The sequence below is a fragment of the Neomonachus schauinslandi genome, chromosome 9 (genome assembly GCF_002201575.2).
Source record: "Neomonachus schauinslandi chromosome 9, ASM220157v2, whole genome shotgun sequence".
NCBI classification, from domain to species: Eukaryota; Metazoa; Chordata; class Mammalia; order Carnivora; family Phocidae; genus Neomonachus; species Neomonachus schauinslandi.
Genome location: NC_058411.1, coordinates 74,583,295 through 74,599,804, shown reverse-complemented (window position 1 = coordinate 74,599,804; position 16,510 = coordinate 74,583,295). Strand labels below are relative to the sequence as shown.

The window sequence follows — 16,510 nt, the reverse complement described above, 5'->3', positions numbered from 1 at the left end:
GGAAATCTGCCATTAGTTTCCTTACTTTACATAAGAGAAACCTGGCAGAGGGGCACCTGGGTGGCTCGTGGGTTAAGCATCCAACTCTTGATTTTGGCTCAAGTCATGAACTCAGGGTCCTGGGATCGAGCCCTGTGTTGGGCTCAGTGCTAAGTGTGGAGTCTGCTTAAGAGTCTTTCTCTCGGAGTGCCTGGGTGGCTCAGTCGTTAAGCGTCTGCCTTCGGCTCAGGTCATGATCCCAGGGTCATGGGATCGAGTCCCACATCGGGCTCCCTGCTCAGCGGGGAGCCTGCTTCTCCCTCTTCCTCTCCCTCTCCTGTTCCCCTTGCTTGTGCTCTCTTGCTCCGTCAAATAAATAAATAAAGTCTTTAAAAAAGAAAAAAAAGTCTCTGTCTTTCCCTCTGCCCCACCCCCCACTTGTGTTCACTCTTTCTCACTCTCTTCTCTCTCACTAAAAAAAAAAAAAAGAGAGAGAGGAGAGAAACTTGGCAGAGAATGATGGAATGCCTGTTTTGATCAAATAGATCAGGTAGACAACCATGCTTACTGAAGTTCTACTGTGTACAGAATGAACTTCTTAGCTCCATGATGAATTTCAAAAAGAGTGAACGGAGAAAATCAGATCTAATAAAAACATAGGAGAAGGAGGGGTGCCTGGGTGGCTCAGATGGTTAAGCATCTGCCTTCGGCTCTGGTCATGATCCCAGGATCCTGGGATCGAGCCCCACATCGGGCTCCCTGCTCCGCGGGAAGCCTGCTTCTCCCTCTCCTCATGCTCCCCCTGCTTGTGTGCTCTCTCTGTCAAAGATAATCTTTAAAAAAAAAAATAGAAGGATAAAGGGAAAAGGTAACAAAAGCAAAACAGTAACACAACAGAGTTCATAGTGAACATTTAATTAAGGTTAAAGCTAGAAGGAAGATTAGAGGTGATAAAATCAGTGAGGATCTAAATTTTTGCCACATAAAGGTCACACTCCTGCCCATCACTGGTAAGCGAAGTCAGGAAAGGGTCAAGGAGGAAGTTAGCACAGAGGAATGTAGCAACAGGTGCCTACAGGACATATTAAAGAACCTTTAGCTAAGACAGGAAAGAAAGGAGGAGATGGGATGGTAGCTAAAAGCGTGATGACTCCCTTAAGACCGAGGAAACGTGAACTCAGCAGCAGCTGTCCAACGTTTCACCGAGAGCTTTACTATGTAGTAGGCACTGTGCTGAGCGCTTCAGATCATCTCAAAGCAACCCTATGAGATAGGTAATACTATCAGTCCCATTTCACAAATGAATAAAATTAAATTTGATGTAGTTATGTGCTTTGTTAAAAGCTACAAAACTAGGAAATAGAGCTGACACTGAGCTAAGGTCATCTGACTCCATAGCTCATACTCTTACCTGCTACATGAACCTCCTAAGGAAGAGAGAGTTCGAGACTGAAAACTGATGAGAATAAAGATAGAAAGGGGTGAAGTCCAGTGCTTAGCTAAGAGGGAAATGGGAAAACAGATATGCAAAGGGTAGGCTGGTTTAACCTGAAGAATGCAGCAGGCTGGAAATATTTATTTCATAGTTTTGATCTTTATTCTCAAGTGGGTGTTATAAATTATAAAGTGACCTATGAAAAAACACGGTAAAGTGGTGGAAATTCAGGTAATCACTGAAGTTGAAACAGGCAGTAGGATGGCTGGCCAAGAAAAATTGTATTAACCACCCAGAATCTCCTAGTTTTCTAGTTCAATGATGGGTTTTCTCCAAATGTGGGGAAGAAGAAGAAAAAGAGCAGACTTACCAGTGGTAGTAGCGGAACCGGGGTCTCCAGTTGGGTGTTCGAAGTAATGTTTGCAATGCACATGCCAAGTTCACAAAGAGGTAACACATGAGGAAAAACCTGGCAGAATATAAATAGTAAGAGGCATGATTATTATTGTAAAATGATTCTCCAAAGGTTATTATAGATAAAGACCTTGTTGTTCTAGCCACTAGCCTTTGATTAAGACTAGGATGTAGAGAACTTTAACTTCTCCCCACGAACTTGCTCATTTGCCTGTGTTCTCTCTCAGTGAAAGACATTACCCAGTTGCTCTTGGGATAATCCGTTTCCTCATTGTCACTCATCCTTGTTCCAAATTAACTTATCAAGTCCTATGGATTCTACCGATTTACACATTTTTAAACCTTTCCCCTCCTTTCCATCTCTACTATTATCATCTTAGTTCAGGATCCTTTTCTTCCTTGCTGGATTAAATAAGCTTCCAGCTGGCATTCCCAGCTCAATTTTACCCTCCTTTTCACTTGTCTTTTATAGCAAATTATCATTCTAAAACATAAATATGATCATTCTATCCTCAAAGGATCACTCACTACCTCCAGGTAAAAGTTCTGGGTCTTTTGTGACCTGGCTCTAGCTACTTCTCTGCTCAGCTGCCCCCGAACAGGCACGCTCCCTTCTATCAAAGCCAAACTACTTTGAATTCTCAGATGTGCTGCGTTGTTTCAATCCTCAATTCCTTTACACACATTCCATGTCTGGGACATCTCACTCTTTTCGTTGCTTAGTAAATAACCAGTCCTCCTTCAAGATGCAAGTGTCCCTTTCTCCAGAAAACCTTTCTTGAGTCTCAGTCCACTTGGGTGCCTTGCTGTAGAGCTCTTACGCAGTGTTCACCTTTACCACAGTTCTCATCACACTACACAAGGATCACTGGTCTCTCCATCATTAGTTCCTTAGGGTTGTGTCATCCATCTCTGTATTCCTAGCATGCTGCCCAGTGCCAGGTGGGTAATTAAGTCATCACTAAGTCGCAGTTGAAGGATCAAAGCTAAGAGTAGCAGTGAAAGCTACAATCAACTGATAATAAGAAATGAAGGCAAAGAACTTGTGAAGTTATACCGGTAGAAAGAAACCATGACAACTTATAAAAGTTAGTCTTACTTGAAACTTCTTAGGAATATGTATTATTTAGGTGAAGTTACACCTGTCCTTGGCTCACTCTTTTATCACTACTGTTATATGCCCGATGGAAATCAACATGTATTACACATCATATAAGCAAGAAAAGTAAAGAGAAGAACTGGCTCTTACATAGAAAGAATTGGGGCCACAAGATCCAGGGAGGCGATAAGAATCCCCAGCTCTGCAATGGCAGCAGTTAGAAGTAAAGCCCAGGTAGGTTCCCCGTTGGCTTTACTGTGACCAAAAACCTGTATAGAGAAGGGAAATATCAGACACAGGTGTGTGGGGAGTGCCAGAGTCAATGCTCCCTGATTCCTCTATGCCACAGTTTCAGGTATATGAAGGATAATAGTGTTACCAACTTTGGTATCTTTTAAATACCTTTACCCCACTCATATATAAACTCATCCCTCACAGGGATTTAGAAGGTCTTGTACTAAAAACCCACATGTCTTCACATTATATGATCTAATAATTCCTAAGCCTATGAAGACCACGGTTTCTCATAAAATCTGAGGAAAAGGAAATAGGGTATGGGAAAGCGTTACTCACCCTCAGAAAGGGTATGATGTTATCCTTGGCTATAGCCTGTAGCAGTCTTGGTGCACCTGTGAGACTCTGAAGTCCAGCCCCACATGTTGAGAAGAAGGAGCCGATGACAATCACCCATGGGGATGGCCAAGATAAGGTACCCACCACCAGATTACCTTTCACAGCATCCCCAAACCTGGGAAAGAAATGGGAGTGCGGAAATTTACCTACAGACTGAAAGACTAAAGAGACATTCACCTAATTTTTTTCTATTTATAATCTTCAGAAAATTAAAATTGAGACAGATATAAATATTAAGAAATGTAAAGGTAGGCAGATTTGATTTATATTAAGAAAAAATAACCTGTGGAGCCAGATAATAAAGCTAAGCTTCAACTGTAGCTTTTTCCCCTCAAAATATCAAAATATCTGTGCTCTTTGCGAAAAATTGGAAAAATACAATATAAAAAGCCGGGAGGAAATTCATTAATCATAACCGGTAATATTTAGCATACTTTGCACATTTTAGTCTGTTTACTGTTTTTATAAACATAGATGAGATCACATTACACCTATAATTCCATATTAACTTATAAGCATTTTCCTATGTCATGAAAAACTCTTCATGAATAAAAATTTTAGTGGTTTTAATAATATTGCATCATAATTTACATAATCCATCTCTCTAGTGTTGGTTTTATACTATGGAAAATACTGTGATTAACATCTTTATGCACATATCTACATTCACACTTCAGATTTTTTTCCATTATGGCAGGTTCTTAAGAGGGAATAACTGTAATAAAAGGGATCAGTATCTTTAAATATTTCAAAATCACTACCAAACTGCTTTCCAGAAAGGTTAGAATACATTTTATTTCCATTGGAAGTATATGAAGGTTTAAGTCTTATAGCACAGACCCATCTCACACCAGCCTTGAGTATTAAAATTTTTAAAAGTCAGGGCTAATTTGATGGGTATAACATGGCATCTCATTGTTTAATTATTTATGGTTTTAGCCATTTTTATTAAGTATCACACACAAAAAGTAATGTGCAAAAAACAAATGTACATTTCAATAAATTTTCACAAAACATCCATGCAGCTACTATCTCGTCAAGAAACAGAACACTGCCAGCACCCAAAAGTCTCTCTGATGCCCACTATCACGAGCCCTTGTGTCCCCCCATCGTCCTTTTAATACTATGTCATCTTACCTGTTTTTAAACTTTAAATAAATGAAATACGTGATATGTGTTTTGTTTCTTTCACTCAACATTGTGAAATTCATCCCAATTTTTTTTTTGTATATAGCTGTGGTTCATTTATTTTCATTGCTCTATGGTTTTCCACTCCATTTCCATTATGATTACATAATTTATCCATTCTACTACTGATGAACATTTGACCTATATCCAGATTTTAACTACTAATGATAATACTGCTATGAGAATTCTTGTGCATGACTCTTAATGCACGTGTGCATGCATTTCTGCTGGGTCTACCTAGCAGAGGAATCGCCGGGTCATAAGGTATGTGTACGTTCAACTTTAGAAGATAATGACCAACAGTTTTCCAAAGGGACATTCCAGCTTACACTTTCAATACTGTTTATATGATGGTGTAATTTACCAAAGCTCATACGCCCATATATTTTCAGTGACAATAGTATAGTAACAGTAAACTGTGCTACTTATTCTTTTTTGTCAACAATATGTGTACACAGCATCTACTAGGGTTTCTGTCCTAAAAGAACTCGATCGAGTCAGGGAGAGTGATAGGAAAAGCTACAGTATCTGTGGTACGTGCAATAGTGTAGTGGCTGAACAAGAGGGGGTGTGTGGTTGTCTCTGCTGAGTGAGCGTGGGAAAGCTTCACAGGACAGAAGACAGTCTAGTCTTAGAGGATCAGTGTGTCTGCTAGGGGGGAGTTACCCATTCTAAGCAAAGGAAACTGTACAAACAAATGTGTGGCTGCATATTTAACTTCAGGTATGGCTGGAGCACAGGCAGTTTATGAGGGAATGATGGGAGAGGACATCAGAAAAAGGTACACAGGGCCAGACTGAAGTAATGGGTTCCAAGGGGCTTTGGCAGGCTGTGAAGCAGGAAGGTTTGTATGAGCCAATTTTGTGTTGTAGGAGAAATCATTCTGGCGGCAGCGGGAAAGAAGGATTGGAAGGTGGTAATACTGAAAGGGAGATAATTACACTACTTTAGGCAAAAGATCCTGAAGGCTTGGGCAAAGGGATGGGGATAAAGAATAGTGGAAAAGAGGAGATCTAATAAGATGAAATGTGGAATTCACAGGACTTAGAAACTGGATGAGGGAACTGGCGGAGAAAGTCTAGGATGGCACTTATATTTCTGTTTTGAGAAAGGGTGAATGGTGAGGCTAGTAACTCCCCCAGATGGGGAAAATGAGAAGAGATCTAGCAGGTTTAGGGGAAAGATTTTTCTAGGAATCTCTTACAAAAACTTATTTTTTGTTCATAGGTGAGAGGACAGGAAAAACACCCAGCGGTCTTCATGAATGAAGAAGAAAGTTTTAAAATTGTATTTAGAATGCTAAACAGATACATACTTCCATGTCTCATAGAGATGCTAGAGACACTTGAAAGTTTTTGTTTTTTTTCTAACTTGCTCTCCTTCACTTTTGGTTTTAGTTTCTAACAGCTCTTCATGTGTAGGGAAGCCCTTATGCAAACAAATTCACTACTTTATTGAAGCGCTATATTCATTGCATCTCACATATTTGTAACAGTATAACTGGTACTTATTATTCACTAACCTTTTTGGGAACTATATACATATATTTTCTAATTGTTAGTCATGATCTATACCTCAGGTTGGGTTTTGAGTTTATGACTTTTGTGGGGCAATGTGGAATGATGAGATATAATGGAAGACAGACACACAAATGTTACAAAGAGATTGACTACTTACTTGTCTCTAAGAACAACACCTTCAATACAGGCACCAAAAAGGACAACATTGCTTAAATCTACCATACTGAGAGTCAAGGAAGCTGACCTACAACCCTCTGAGAGAGAAAGTAAACACTCAGGATATTTCTTCTATCAGTAAAATGAGGTGCTAGATTCACTAATGTTGTCAATTCTTTCTTGAATTTTAGAGCTGAGGTGGATAGATTATCTGGTGAGAAGTGAGCTGGTAGAAAGCAGATATCTTTATTAGCAGGATAAAAATATTGATCAGCCTCATTCCACAGATGTGCCTATGACTAAAACTCAGGCTGGATCCATGAAAAGGATACAGACAAAGGAGGTGGTCAGGATGGCAAGGATAGTGCCAATGGGAATAGACTTCTGAGCATCCTTCAGGTCTCCAGATCTGTTTGATCCAGCCATGATACCTTTAGAGGGAAAAAAGAACAAGTTAACTTCTTAGTTCCTGGATACTTTGATATTCATGTGGATACCAAAGATTGGAAGCAAATCTGAAAAGCCTGAGAATATAATTCTGTCTCTTAAGAAAAATCACTCCTTTGGTCTCCTAACTTCTAAAACAGACAACAGCCCTTCTGCTTACCTGTGACAGAGGGGAAGAAGATCCCCACCAGAAGAGTAAAAGAGGTGGTGATGTCAACAAGGACATATTCATGGTTTAAACTGCCTAAGACATCAGAAGATTTGGCTGAGGGCTTTTCAATGATCTCTCCCTTTGGTAGGTAATTACTCCAAAGATTCTCTGCAGTGGGAAGAAAAAGGTATATAAGCAATAGAAGTATGGAAAGAAGATAACTAGGTAATTTTCTACCTAAACAATATTCTAAATCAGATTCCTCATTTATATAGTTTTTAAAGGTATGTTTGCTTCTACATGAACACATATATATCATACAATAAAGAACACATAAATAAAAACCTAATGCTCTTTCTCATCTGATTCAAATGTAATTTGACAGAATGCTTTGGTACATACAAATGCAGTTAAATGTACAAATGCAAATTAGTAGAAGTTAAGTGGACTAAAGATGAATGCTCAGAAAAGCTTATTTTTCTTTTAAATTAGTTATCAATGCTATTTCTAACACCTTAGTGTAAACTTGCTTACGCACAAAGACATTTGTGGACCAAACATTTAAGATAGAAGTCACTTAAGGCAAGAGTTTCAGAAACTGGGCTGAGCGAGGAAAACAGCATGTGTGGATGTGGTGACACTGCAAGCTCCATCTGGCTGTCACTGTGGGAAGAACACCGCAGTCTCACAGTGTAACACACAGGGTACTGTATTACTACATCCGACTTCAAAAAAGTGATTTGCCTAGCTCTGCTCTCAAAAGGAGGGAAATTTTATTTTATTTTTTAAAAATATTTTATTTATCCATCAGAGAGAGGGAGAGAGAGCGAGCGAGCACGAGCAGGGGGAGCGGCAGGCAAAGGGAGAGGGAGAATCAGGCTCCCCGCTGAGCAAGGAGCCGGATGTGGGGCTCGATCCCAGGACCAAAGGCAGGCGCTTAACGACTGAGCCACCCAGGCGCCCCCAAAGGAGGAATATTTTAGCAGAAAGCGTCACAAGAGAGTTTGAAAAAGAATAAGTTCACTAACAGAAAAGCAGAAAGACGCTGAATGTAGAGGGGGGTGCTGAGCTTTAGGAGGGTAGGGATACTGTGGCAGTGAGACATTGTGGACAACAGAAGACACTACGATTGAAAAGCCTGCTTTCCTGAGCAGATTAAAAAACTTGTTCAAAAACCTCCTGACTTACCTGTAATGACACCGCTAGCCAAGCCAGGAATGCCCTGAATTGAAGTGACATTATTATGAATAAAGTATTCATCACAGGTGGCATTGAAAAACTGACTTGAGTTACAGAAGAAGCCCCATAACTTTGACGGTACTGTCATGTTGTTAATTTCCTTGGTCTTAGAGCAAATATCAATGTGTCTTGATGAAAGGGTGCGGTTACCCAGCATGCAGACCCTAAGTGAAAACAGAGAGAAAGATGAAGGGTAAAAATAAATAAATAAATTTAAAAAATTTAAAAAAGGTAGGTAGGTTAGAAATAGGTTAGTAAATAGGTTAGTAATGGAAAAAACAAAACAAAAAACCCTCATCTCTAAGAGGACGTGAAAGGACCTAATACTTACTGACTTGTTCTGTAGATGGAGATTTATTTACATTTTCTGCAATTTAATCCTGACAGCAATCTCACAAAATATGCATTAGTATTTCTATGTTGTGGATGGAGGAACTGAAGTTTAGGGCAATAAAGTAGTCTACCCGAGTCATACTGGTAGCAGGGTGATAGAATTCAAAGAGAATAACTGTCTGAAGACACTGTGCTTATTCATCTTCCAAATTTTCTAGATTATTAACCAATTGTTAGGTCTAAAAGCATCCTACAGTTCTTTTGTTCTTTCTCAAAAAAAAAAAATTCCCCTAATTTTTTGGCCTAGAAAAGCCTATGTTCATAACAACCCCTTTGAAAATGTTATACTCAAGGTCAAATCTTCTGGCTGTTTCAAGAAAGACAGCTTGGCTGGAATAAAAAGCACATCCCACTATGGCCTAAGAGAAAACTATTTTTGAATGTAAGCCTAGACCCAGTGGGAGTGAAGGTATTTAAGGATATTACAAATAATAACTGCTGATTTTATTTTTTTCTTTAACCCAGAGCTATAAATATGAACAAAAGAATAATACTCCCACAGTTAAAGTACCTCTCAAGAGGAACAAAGAACTTTTTAAATCTGCAAAAATGACAGCATACATACATAATGAACCATGTACCCATTACTCAGCTTCAACAACTCAATACTGCCCAGTCTTGTTTCATGCATTGCTCTAGCAAATTTGGTCTTGTTCTGCTGGAATATTTTAAAGAAAATACCACATATCATGACCTTTTACCCACCAAAAAAGAGAAGCATCAAAGGAGAACTTCAGGCAAAATGGAATTTCTCAAGTTAAGATATCCAGAATATAGCCTTCAGTACTTTCGGCTAGTCTGCAGTCCCTAAATGAGCAGACTAAAAGTTGATGATGGAATCTATCACTGACATCATTTAGCAAAGAAGAAATACTGGACCAGGAGTTAGGAAATCAAAGCGTTCATATTCTTGTTCTGCCATTAACTAACTTTGGGGCGAGTCATTTAATCTCTATAGATCTGGTTTTTTCATCTCAAAAAAACTATTTTTCTGTAATCAGGTTAAATCGACATAGGAGTGAGGAGTTTGATACCTAGATAATCCAGATGACTTTTTATTTTTTGTTTTTATTTTTTAAAAGATTTTATTTATTTGAGAGAGAGAATGAGAGAGAGAGAGCACATGAGGGGGGAGGGTCAGAGGGAGAAGCAGACTCCCCGCCGAGCAAGGAGCCCGATGTGGGACTCGATCCTGGGACTCCAGGATCATGACCTGAGCTGAAGGCAGTCGCTTAACCAACTGAGCCACCCAGGTGCCCTCCAGATGACTTTTTAAAGACAATCTCTGTAACAAGATTACAAACACCTCTCAGTGCTAATCATTATGCCACTAGTCAAACAGAGAACAGGTGACCGGAGAGTCACCTATCTGTACAAATCCATTACTACTTAAAAAAATACACTTTAATGTACCTGCATTACTTATGGTATATCATACAATCTCTATAAAGAGATATATATATATGTAAAAATGTGACATTTATTTCTCTTTATTTTATAACCAGAAAGTCTGCTATGGTATTAACAGCAGGTTAAAAAGTTTATATTTAGGTAGGAATTTAGGTTTCTTTGATTCTCTTGATATTTTATTAATAAGAGGAATCCAACATTTGTACTTTACAAAGCTTGCTGGTAATAACTATACTATCGTAAAGCTCTTCATGAATAGTTGTTCAAATATACACAATCATTATAAGGAGGTTTTGAGAAAAACCTAGTATCTATATCCAAATGATGTTTAGAGCTGCCAGTTCCATGCTTGGGACATAAGGAAGAGGATCAACATGAGAAGTCTGCTGGGAGGCTTCCTGCCTAGATGCTAAATGAGCTCATCCACGAGAGAAATCTCCGGGAGATTGAAACTGTACTTGAAGTGATCACATCACCAGACACTGTCACTGACTACCCAGTAACTGATGGCCGGTCAGAGAGACAGACACGTACGGGAAGTGTGGAGGGGCAAAAGAAGACTTGATGGCTCCAGCATAGATGGCCAAGATGGACACAATGACACAGGCCAGGAAAAGTGAGGCAAACTTGTTCACGTAGCGTACACCGATGAACACCACCAATACCATGAGGACCAAGAAGGCTGTGCCATAGACACGCATGTTATTGAGCATGGCTGCTGATTCCTTGAGTGCATCATCACTACGAAAGATCGCAGCTCGGGGGACAATATATACCTGTTAAGCAAAAGAAGTAGAAAATGAGGTCATTTCAAAGTCTTCAAGTAAAAGGGTTGTTGTACTTTGCATTTGCTTTCACACAGCAAAGCAAAGCTAAGATAGAAAATGACTGGAGATTTAACCTAATTCCTACGGAAATTGGATATCATTTATGTTTTTTTTTTTTAAGGCTACATGCTATTCTGAATACCTACATTTCCAAATAGAAACAGCAAAAAAAAGCATTAGTAATTTATTCAAAGGGTTATATAAAATAATTGTAATGATTATCTTGATTCCTATCTCATTATTCCTACTTACTTATGATTATTTTAAATAGTAAAAAAAATATTCCAGTGAATAAAGAAATGACAAACATTTTATTTCATTGGAATGAAGATATCAAAAAAGATAAAAACTTTTATTTTTTCCGATGCAAGTCTTGCCTTGATCAAGACTTTAACTTCTTGGATGAAGTGGTAGGGTATTGGTAAATGGGTGGTAGGGAAGCAGTATGCAGGCAAAGGATACTCTCAACCTTTCTGACTTATGTTCACAAGAGGAAGTCAATAACAGGTTAACAGTCAATCACTTGATTGATTCTATAATGGATCTCTCAAAAGTTTTGCTTTCTTTCAAACAACAAAATAAATCCAAATCTCTATCGTTTCTACACTGTAGACCACAATTGAGCTATTACTCACCAGAAAAATTTCAATGGCACCAAGGATATACATGGCAGCTGCAAATGTGGTACCAAGATAAAAGCAGAGGCCAACAGCCCCACCAAACTCTGGGCCCAGTGCTCTGGAAATCATAAAGTATGAGCCCCCAGCTAAAAGACAAAACAGAATGTAAGCAGGATAAAGAAAGTACATCAGTAAGAAGAATGTAAACAAGTCATAAATAAGAAGGATAAATGTTTCAAGTTTTTCAAAACTCTGAATGTGATAAAAAGTAGATTTGCTAATGGGAAGTAAAAGATAAAACCTTTATGGTAGAATATGCTGAACATCTAATGCTCCTCATGAAGTAGCACAATTTGTCAGTATTAGTTAGATAAGCATCAAAGAATATTTACTACAGGCATGAGACAGCCCAATAAAATATATTCTAACTAAAAAGAAGCTAGGAAGGTGATACAAATTAAGGATTCTAGCTTAGAACACGATGAGATTTTTTCCTTTTTCTTTTAATTGAAGTATAGTTGACATAAATGGTATATTAGTTTCAAGTGTACAACATAGTGATTTGACGATTCTGTACATTCTGCACACCACAGAAAGTGTAGTTCCATCTGTCACCATACAATGTTATTACAATATTACTGAATGTATTCCCTATTCTGTACTTTTCACCCCTGTGACTTATTTTGTAACTGGAAGTCTGTATCTCTTATTCCCTCTCACCTATTTTGCCCATTCCCCCCATTCCTCTCCTCTCTGACAACCACCAGTTTGTTATTTATGAGTCTGTTTTTTTGTCTGTTTATTTCTTTGGATTCCACATATAAGTAAAATCATATGGTATTTGTCTTTCTCTGTCTGACTTATTTCACTTGCATAAAGTGGATTAGGTCCACCTGTGTTGTCACAAATGACAAGATTTTGTTCTTTTTTATGGTTGAATAATATTCTGGTGAGTGTGTGTGTGTGTGTGTGTGTCTCCACATCTTCTGTATTCATTCATCTACTGATGGGCACTTAGGTTGCTTCCATATCTGGGTTATTGTAAATAATACAGTAAAAACCAGAGGGGTGCATGTATTTTTTTGAATTACTGTTTTTGTTTTCTTCAGATACATACCCAGTAGTGAAATTACTGGACTGTGTGGATTTCTATCTTTAATTTTTTGAGGAATCTCCATGCTGTTTTCCAAAGTGGTTATACCAGTTTATAGTCCCACCAACAGTGAGTGAGGGTTCCCCTAGTTTACAACATAAAGAGATTTTTAAAGAATGTATTCTAAAGTCAAACAGTGTGAATGTCTATGACCAAGAGACTAAATAGTATTCTAGTCCTCGGAAGTTTGCACTTCTGACTTGATAGCATAAACATACAGTAGTTGTTGACAATCCCTGAAATCCAGCCTACTGACCTGGCACCACTCCATTCGTGGCAATGGCACTCATGGAGATAGCAGTCAACATTGTCTGTAAAGGAAGTGAAGGAGAATATTGTTACTGTAGTTCTGTACTATTTTCCTGTCTGTGGGCCTCAGAGCACTTTCTGAAAAATTAACTCTTCCTACCTTTATGGAGGGAGTTGGCGGCCATTCCTAATATTATGGAAATGAGATGATGTGGTTCAACTCATTGCCCTAGTCACATTACTGTTATCTTGAGTATTCTGTTAAAATGCTTCTATATCATAAGCAGTAGGTTAGTTGCTAGTAGGAGCCACTGATCTCACCCTGGTCTCCTAGTTCACTTGGAAAACAGATTAGAAACTGACTAAGGACTAGCTACAATTACAAGAACAATATTCAGTAAGGAGGGGAACCACTGCAGACTTCTGAAATAATAAAAACCGTATTTTGAAAACATTACCTGGTAGCAGCATAGAATGGACTGCAGATAGGGAGCAGATGAAGGCAGAGTGACTTGTTAGTAGGCTATTATAGTTCAGTGAAAAGTAAGGACTGTAGTGCTAGTAACAGAAATATAAAGGAAGGGTTGTATGTAAGAGATTTCAGAGGGAGACGTGATTGACCTTGGTAGCTGATTAGATGTGAGAGGCAATCAAGGAGCCAAACATGGCCCTGAAGTTTTAAGACTAAGAAACAGAAAAAAAAGAAAAAGGTAGTACTATTAATTTTAAGTTATTAATGATACAAACTATGTCTTCTTATCCTGCTTTATATAGCACTCAGCTGAGCATAATGTACCAGGAGGGTATAATAATGATAGTAATTAAAGAGGCCAGAAGTTGAATAAAAAAATAAAAAATTTTAATAATAATCAACTTATAATAAAATTGATAGATGTGGCTGGGACATGTGGATAAGAGGAGTTTAAATTCAAACAAGATCAGAATGTTCTCAGTACAGTGGGGAGAAGACCTGGAAAGCACACCTGAATTTCTGGGGAAGGGGTAACAGATGAGACTTCAAAACAAAACAAATACCCCTCGCCCCAAACAACAATCAGTTTTGTTCCTCAATACTATACTGGAGTAGTACATCATCATTTTCTAACTTTGGTGCTATAAAACTCCAATGGTTTGTATTCTGAATTCTTTGAATCAAGGACTACATCTTCCACCTCCTCTAAAAGTCTTCCTTTGTAATTTCTAGTACATCATATTACGCATATAAGCAGCAAAGACTGGACACTAAATAACTGAAAATCCTTCAGAGTTTAATATCAAAATAATGTCTCCTGTTGAGATCATGAGTCTTTCCCGAATAGTCTTTGTGTTATTCTCAAATAAGTCAAGTGCATATAATCTTGAGCTCCTGCAATGTTCCAGGTGATCTCTAAGAGCCAACTGGGGACTTACACAGCAGCAGCAGATAAGGACAATTGCAAAGGCCTGAAGAACTCCAGCTGTGCCCACGACCCATGTAAGGCGTAGAAACAAGATCACTCCAAAAATATTTTGTAGGCATGGGAGGTAGACACCCATGAAAGTACCCATTTGAGGGGTCTGCAAAGAAAGATGTTGACAAAAGAAAAATTACATAGTCATCTAGAAGAGATGCTTTTATCCCTTTATTTGTATATAAAAACTTGCTCCCTAACTACCATCTTACTTACAAAACACATAATTAGTTTAATCAATACCTTAAAAGAGGCACATATAAAATCTCCATCTTATAAATGATCACATTATTCCTAGAGCTATACATTTTTACTTTACACAGGTCCCCATATGTTTTTACATGGGCATTTGACCACAAACTTTTAAGTGTACCCCCAACAATTAAAATGTTCTGTTCTTTGAAGCTATTAGCTTTTCCTTTTTTTTTTTTTTTTAAAGATTTTTTTATTTATTCATTCGAGACACAGAGATAGGGAGAGAGAGAGAGGGAACACGAGCAGGGGGAGTGGGAGAGGGAGAAGCAGGCTCCCCGCTGAGCCGGGAGCCCGATGTGGGGCTCGATCCCAGACCCTGGGCTCATGACCTGAGCCGAAGGCAGACGCTTAACCATCTGAGCCACCCAGGTGCCGCTTTTTTTTAAGATTTTTAAGTAATCTCTACAACCAACGTGGGGCTCGAACTCACAAGCCTGAGATCAAGAGTCGCATGCTCCACTGACTGAGTCAGCTAGGTGCCCCTAGCTTTCCCTTTTCATTTAAAAACTGAATAATGATTTGATGGACTTCCTTCAGAGTTTGGCATAAATCCTCATGGTAGCTGGTAAATGCAGTTGGTAAAATGAAGATCTGAGGGTCATTTTATCCCTGAACAACCAGAAAGCTAACTTGTAATATGGTTCCATATTTTCATTTTGAGAAAAACTGAAATTTAGTCTTGGAAAAACCCCATCACTTGACAACAGAGAGATGGCATCAGCAGATGGGTGTGAACCCTCTTCTTCTGAAGTGCTATTCCCTGTCCCTGGAATGCTCTTCTCCCAACTAGGGGGCTCATTGTCTCACATTGGTTAGGCCTCTGCTCAAACATCACCCTGTCAGAAAGGGCCTTCCCTGACCAACCTCTCTACAACAGCAACCCCCTCTGCCCTGGCTTTCCTGCTAGCCAGTTTCAGTGTCTTTATCCTGCCTTTTTTAAAAAAATGAATTAATTATTGAAGTTAACACACAATGTTACATTAGTGTTCAACAAAGTGATCTGACAAGTCTTTGCATATGTTATGCTATGCTCATCACAAGTATAGCTACCATCTGTCCCTGCTTATATTTTTGTTAGCCCATCGTCAATACGTAATATACAGTTTAACAACTATCTCCTCATACTAGAATTTAGATTGCATGAGAGCAGGACAATTTATGTTCTGTTTTTGCTATGACCTGCCCAGAACAGTGCCTGGCATATATCAAGCATTCAATAGTTACTGAGCATAAAGTGATGCCCTGGATATTTCCTCCTTTCTTTTTTTTTTTAAAGATTTTATTTATTTATTTGAGAGAGAGAGAATGAGAGACAGAGAGCATGAGAGAGAGGAGGGTCAGAGGGAGAAGCAGACTCCCCGCCGAGCAGGGAGCCCGATGCGGGACTCGATCCCGGGACTCCAGGATCACGACTTGAGCCGAAGGCAGTCGCCCAACCAACTGAGCCACCCAGGCGCCCCTATTTCCTCCTTTCTTATATATGGGACTCTTTTTATTTATCCTTGTTATTTGAAGGCCTCACCTTAGTGGGCTTCTTTTTCCCCTCAGTGATGTTCTCTGCCTCTTCATGTTCCTTCGCTCCTTGTGTCAGATTAGTATAATTGGCCATACGGTTGAGGAGAGAAGATACCTTTGGTCTGGTGTCCATTTCTTCCTATAAAGCCAGAGACATTGAAGAAATGAGTAATAAAGAACACTAGAAATAAGCATCAATGTGGCCCTCTACCAGAAAATTGCAAATTAAATGAGAAAATACATCACAGGTAAATATTTTAAGAAAATTTATAAATGAGGTTTTATTCTCCTCCCACATTAAAATATCAATCAGGACTATACAAATCCTTATAAAATTCTTAAGTGAAAAGCTTTATCATTCTTTCTAATGGCTTAA

At 38.7% G+C, this 16,510-nt stretch overlaps 1 protein-coding gene across 3 annotated transcripts in view; it reads right to left on the bottom strand.

The window, feature by feature from the left end:
• The window catches only part of SLC12A6 (solute carrier family 12 member 6), an 86,783-nt gene that overhangs the window by 10,903 nt on the left and 59,370 nt on the right, over positions 1 to 16,510 (bottom strand). For all 3 annotated transcript variants that reach the window (XM_021695773.1, XM_044917788.1, XM_021695774.1), the window contains 12 exons: positions 16,142 to 16,273; positions 14,324 to 14,470; positions 12,921 to 12,975; positions 11,527 to 11,657; positions 10,599 to 10,840; positions 8,211 to 8,425; positions 7,032 to 7,190; positions 6,757 to 6,855; positions 6,426 to 6,483; positions 3,501 to 3,675; positions 3,078 to 3,196; positions 1,785 to 1,883 (listed from right to left, as the gene is read on the bottom strand). In XM_021695773.1, the coding sequence (XP_021551448.1) occupies positions 1,785 to 1,883; positions 3,078 to 3,196; positions 3,501 to 3,675; positions 6,426 to 6,483; positions 6,757 to 6,855; positions 7,032 to 7,190; positions 8,211 to 8,425; positions 10,599 to 10,840; positions 11,527 to 11,657; positions 12,921 to 12,975; positions 14,324 to 14,470; positions 16,142 to 16,273 (1,631 nt within the window). The remainder of the gene's footprint in view (positions 1 to 1,784; positions 1,884 to 3,077; positions 3,197 to 3,500; positions 3,676 to 6,425; positions 6,484 to 6,756; positions 6,856 to 7,031; positions 7,191 to 8,210; positions 8,426 to 10,598; positions 10,841 to 11,526; positions 11,658 to 12,920; positions 12,976 to 14,323; positions 14,471 to 16,141; positions 16,274 to 16,510) is intronic.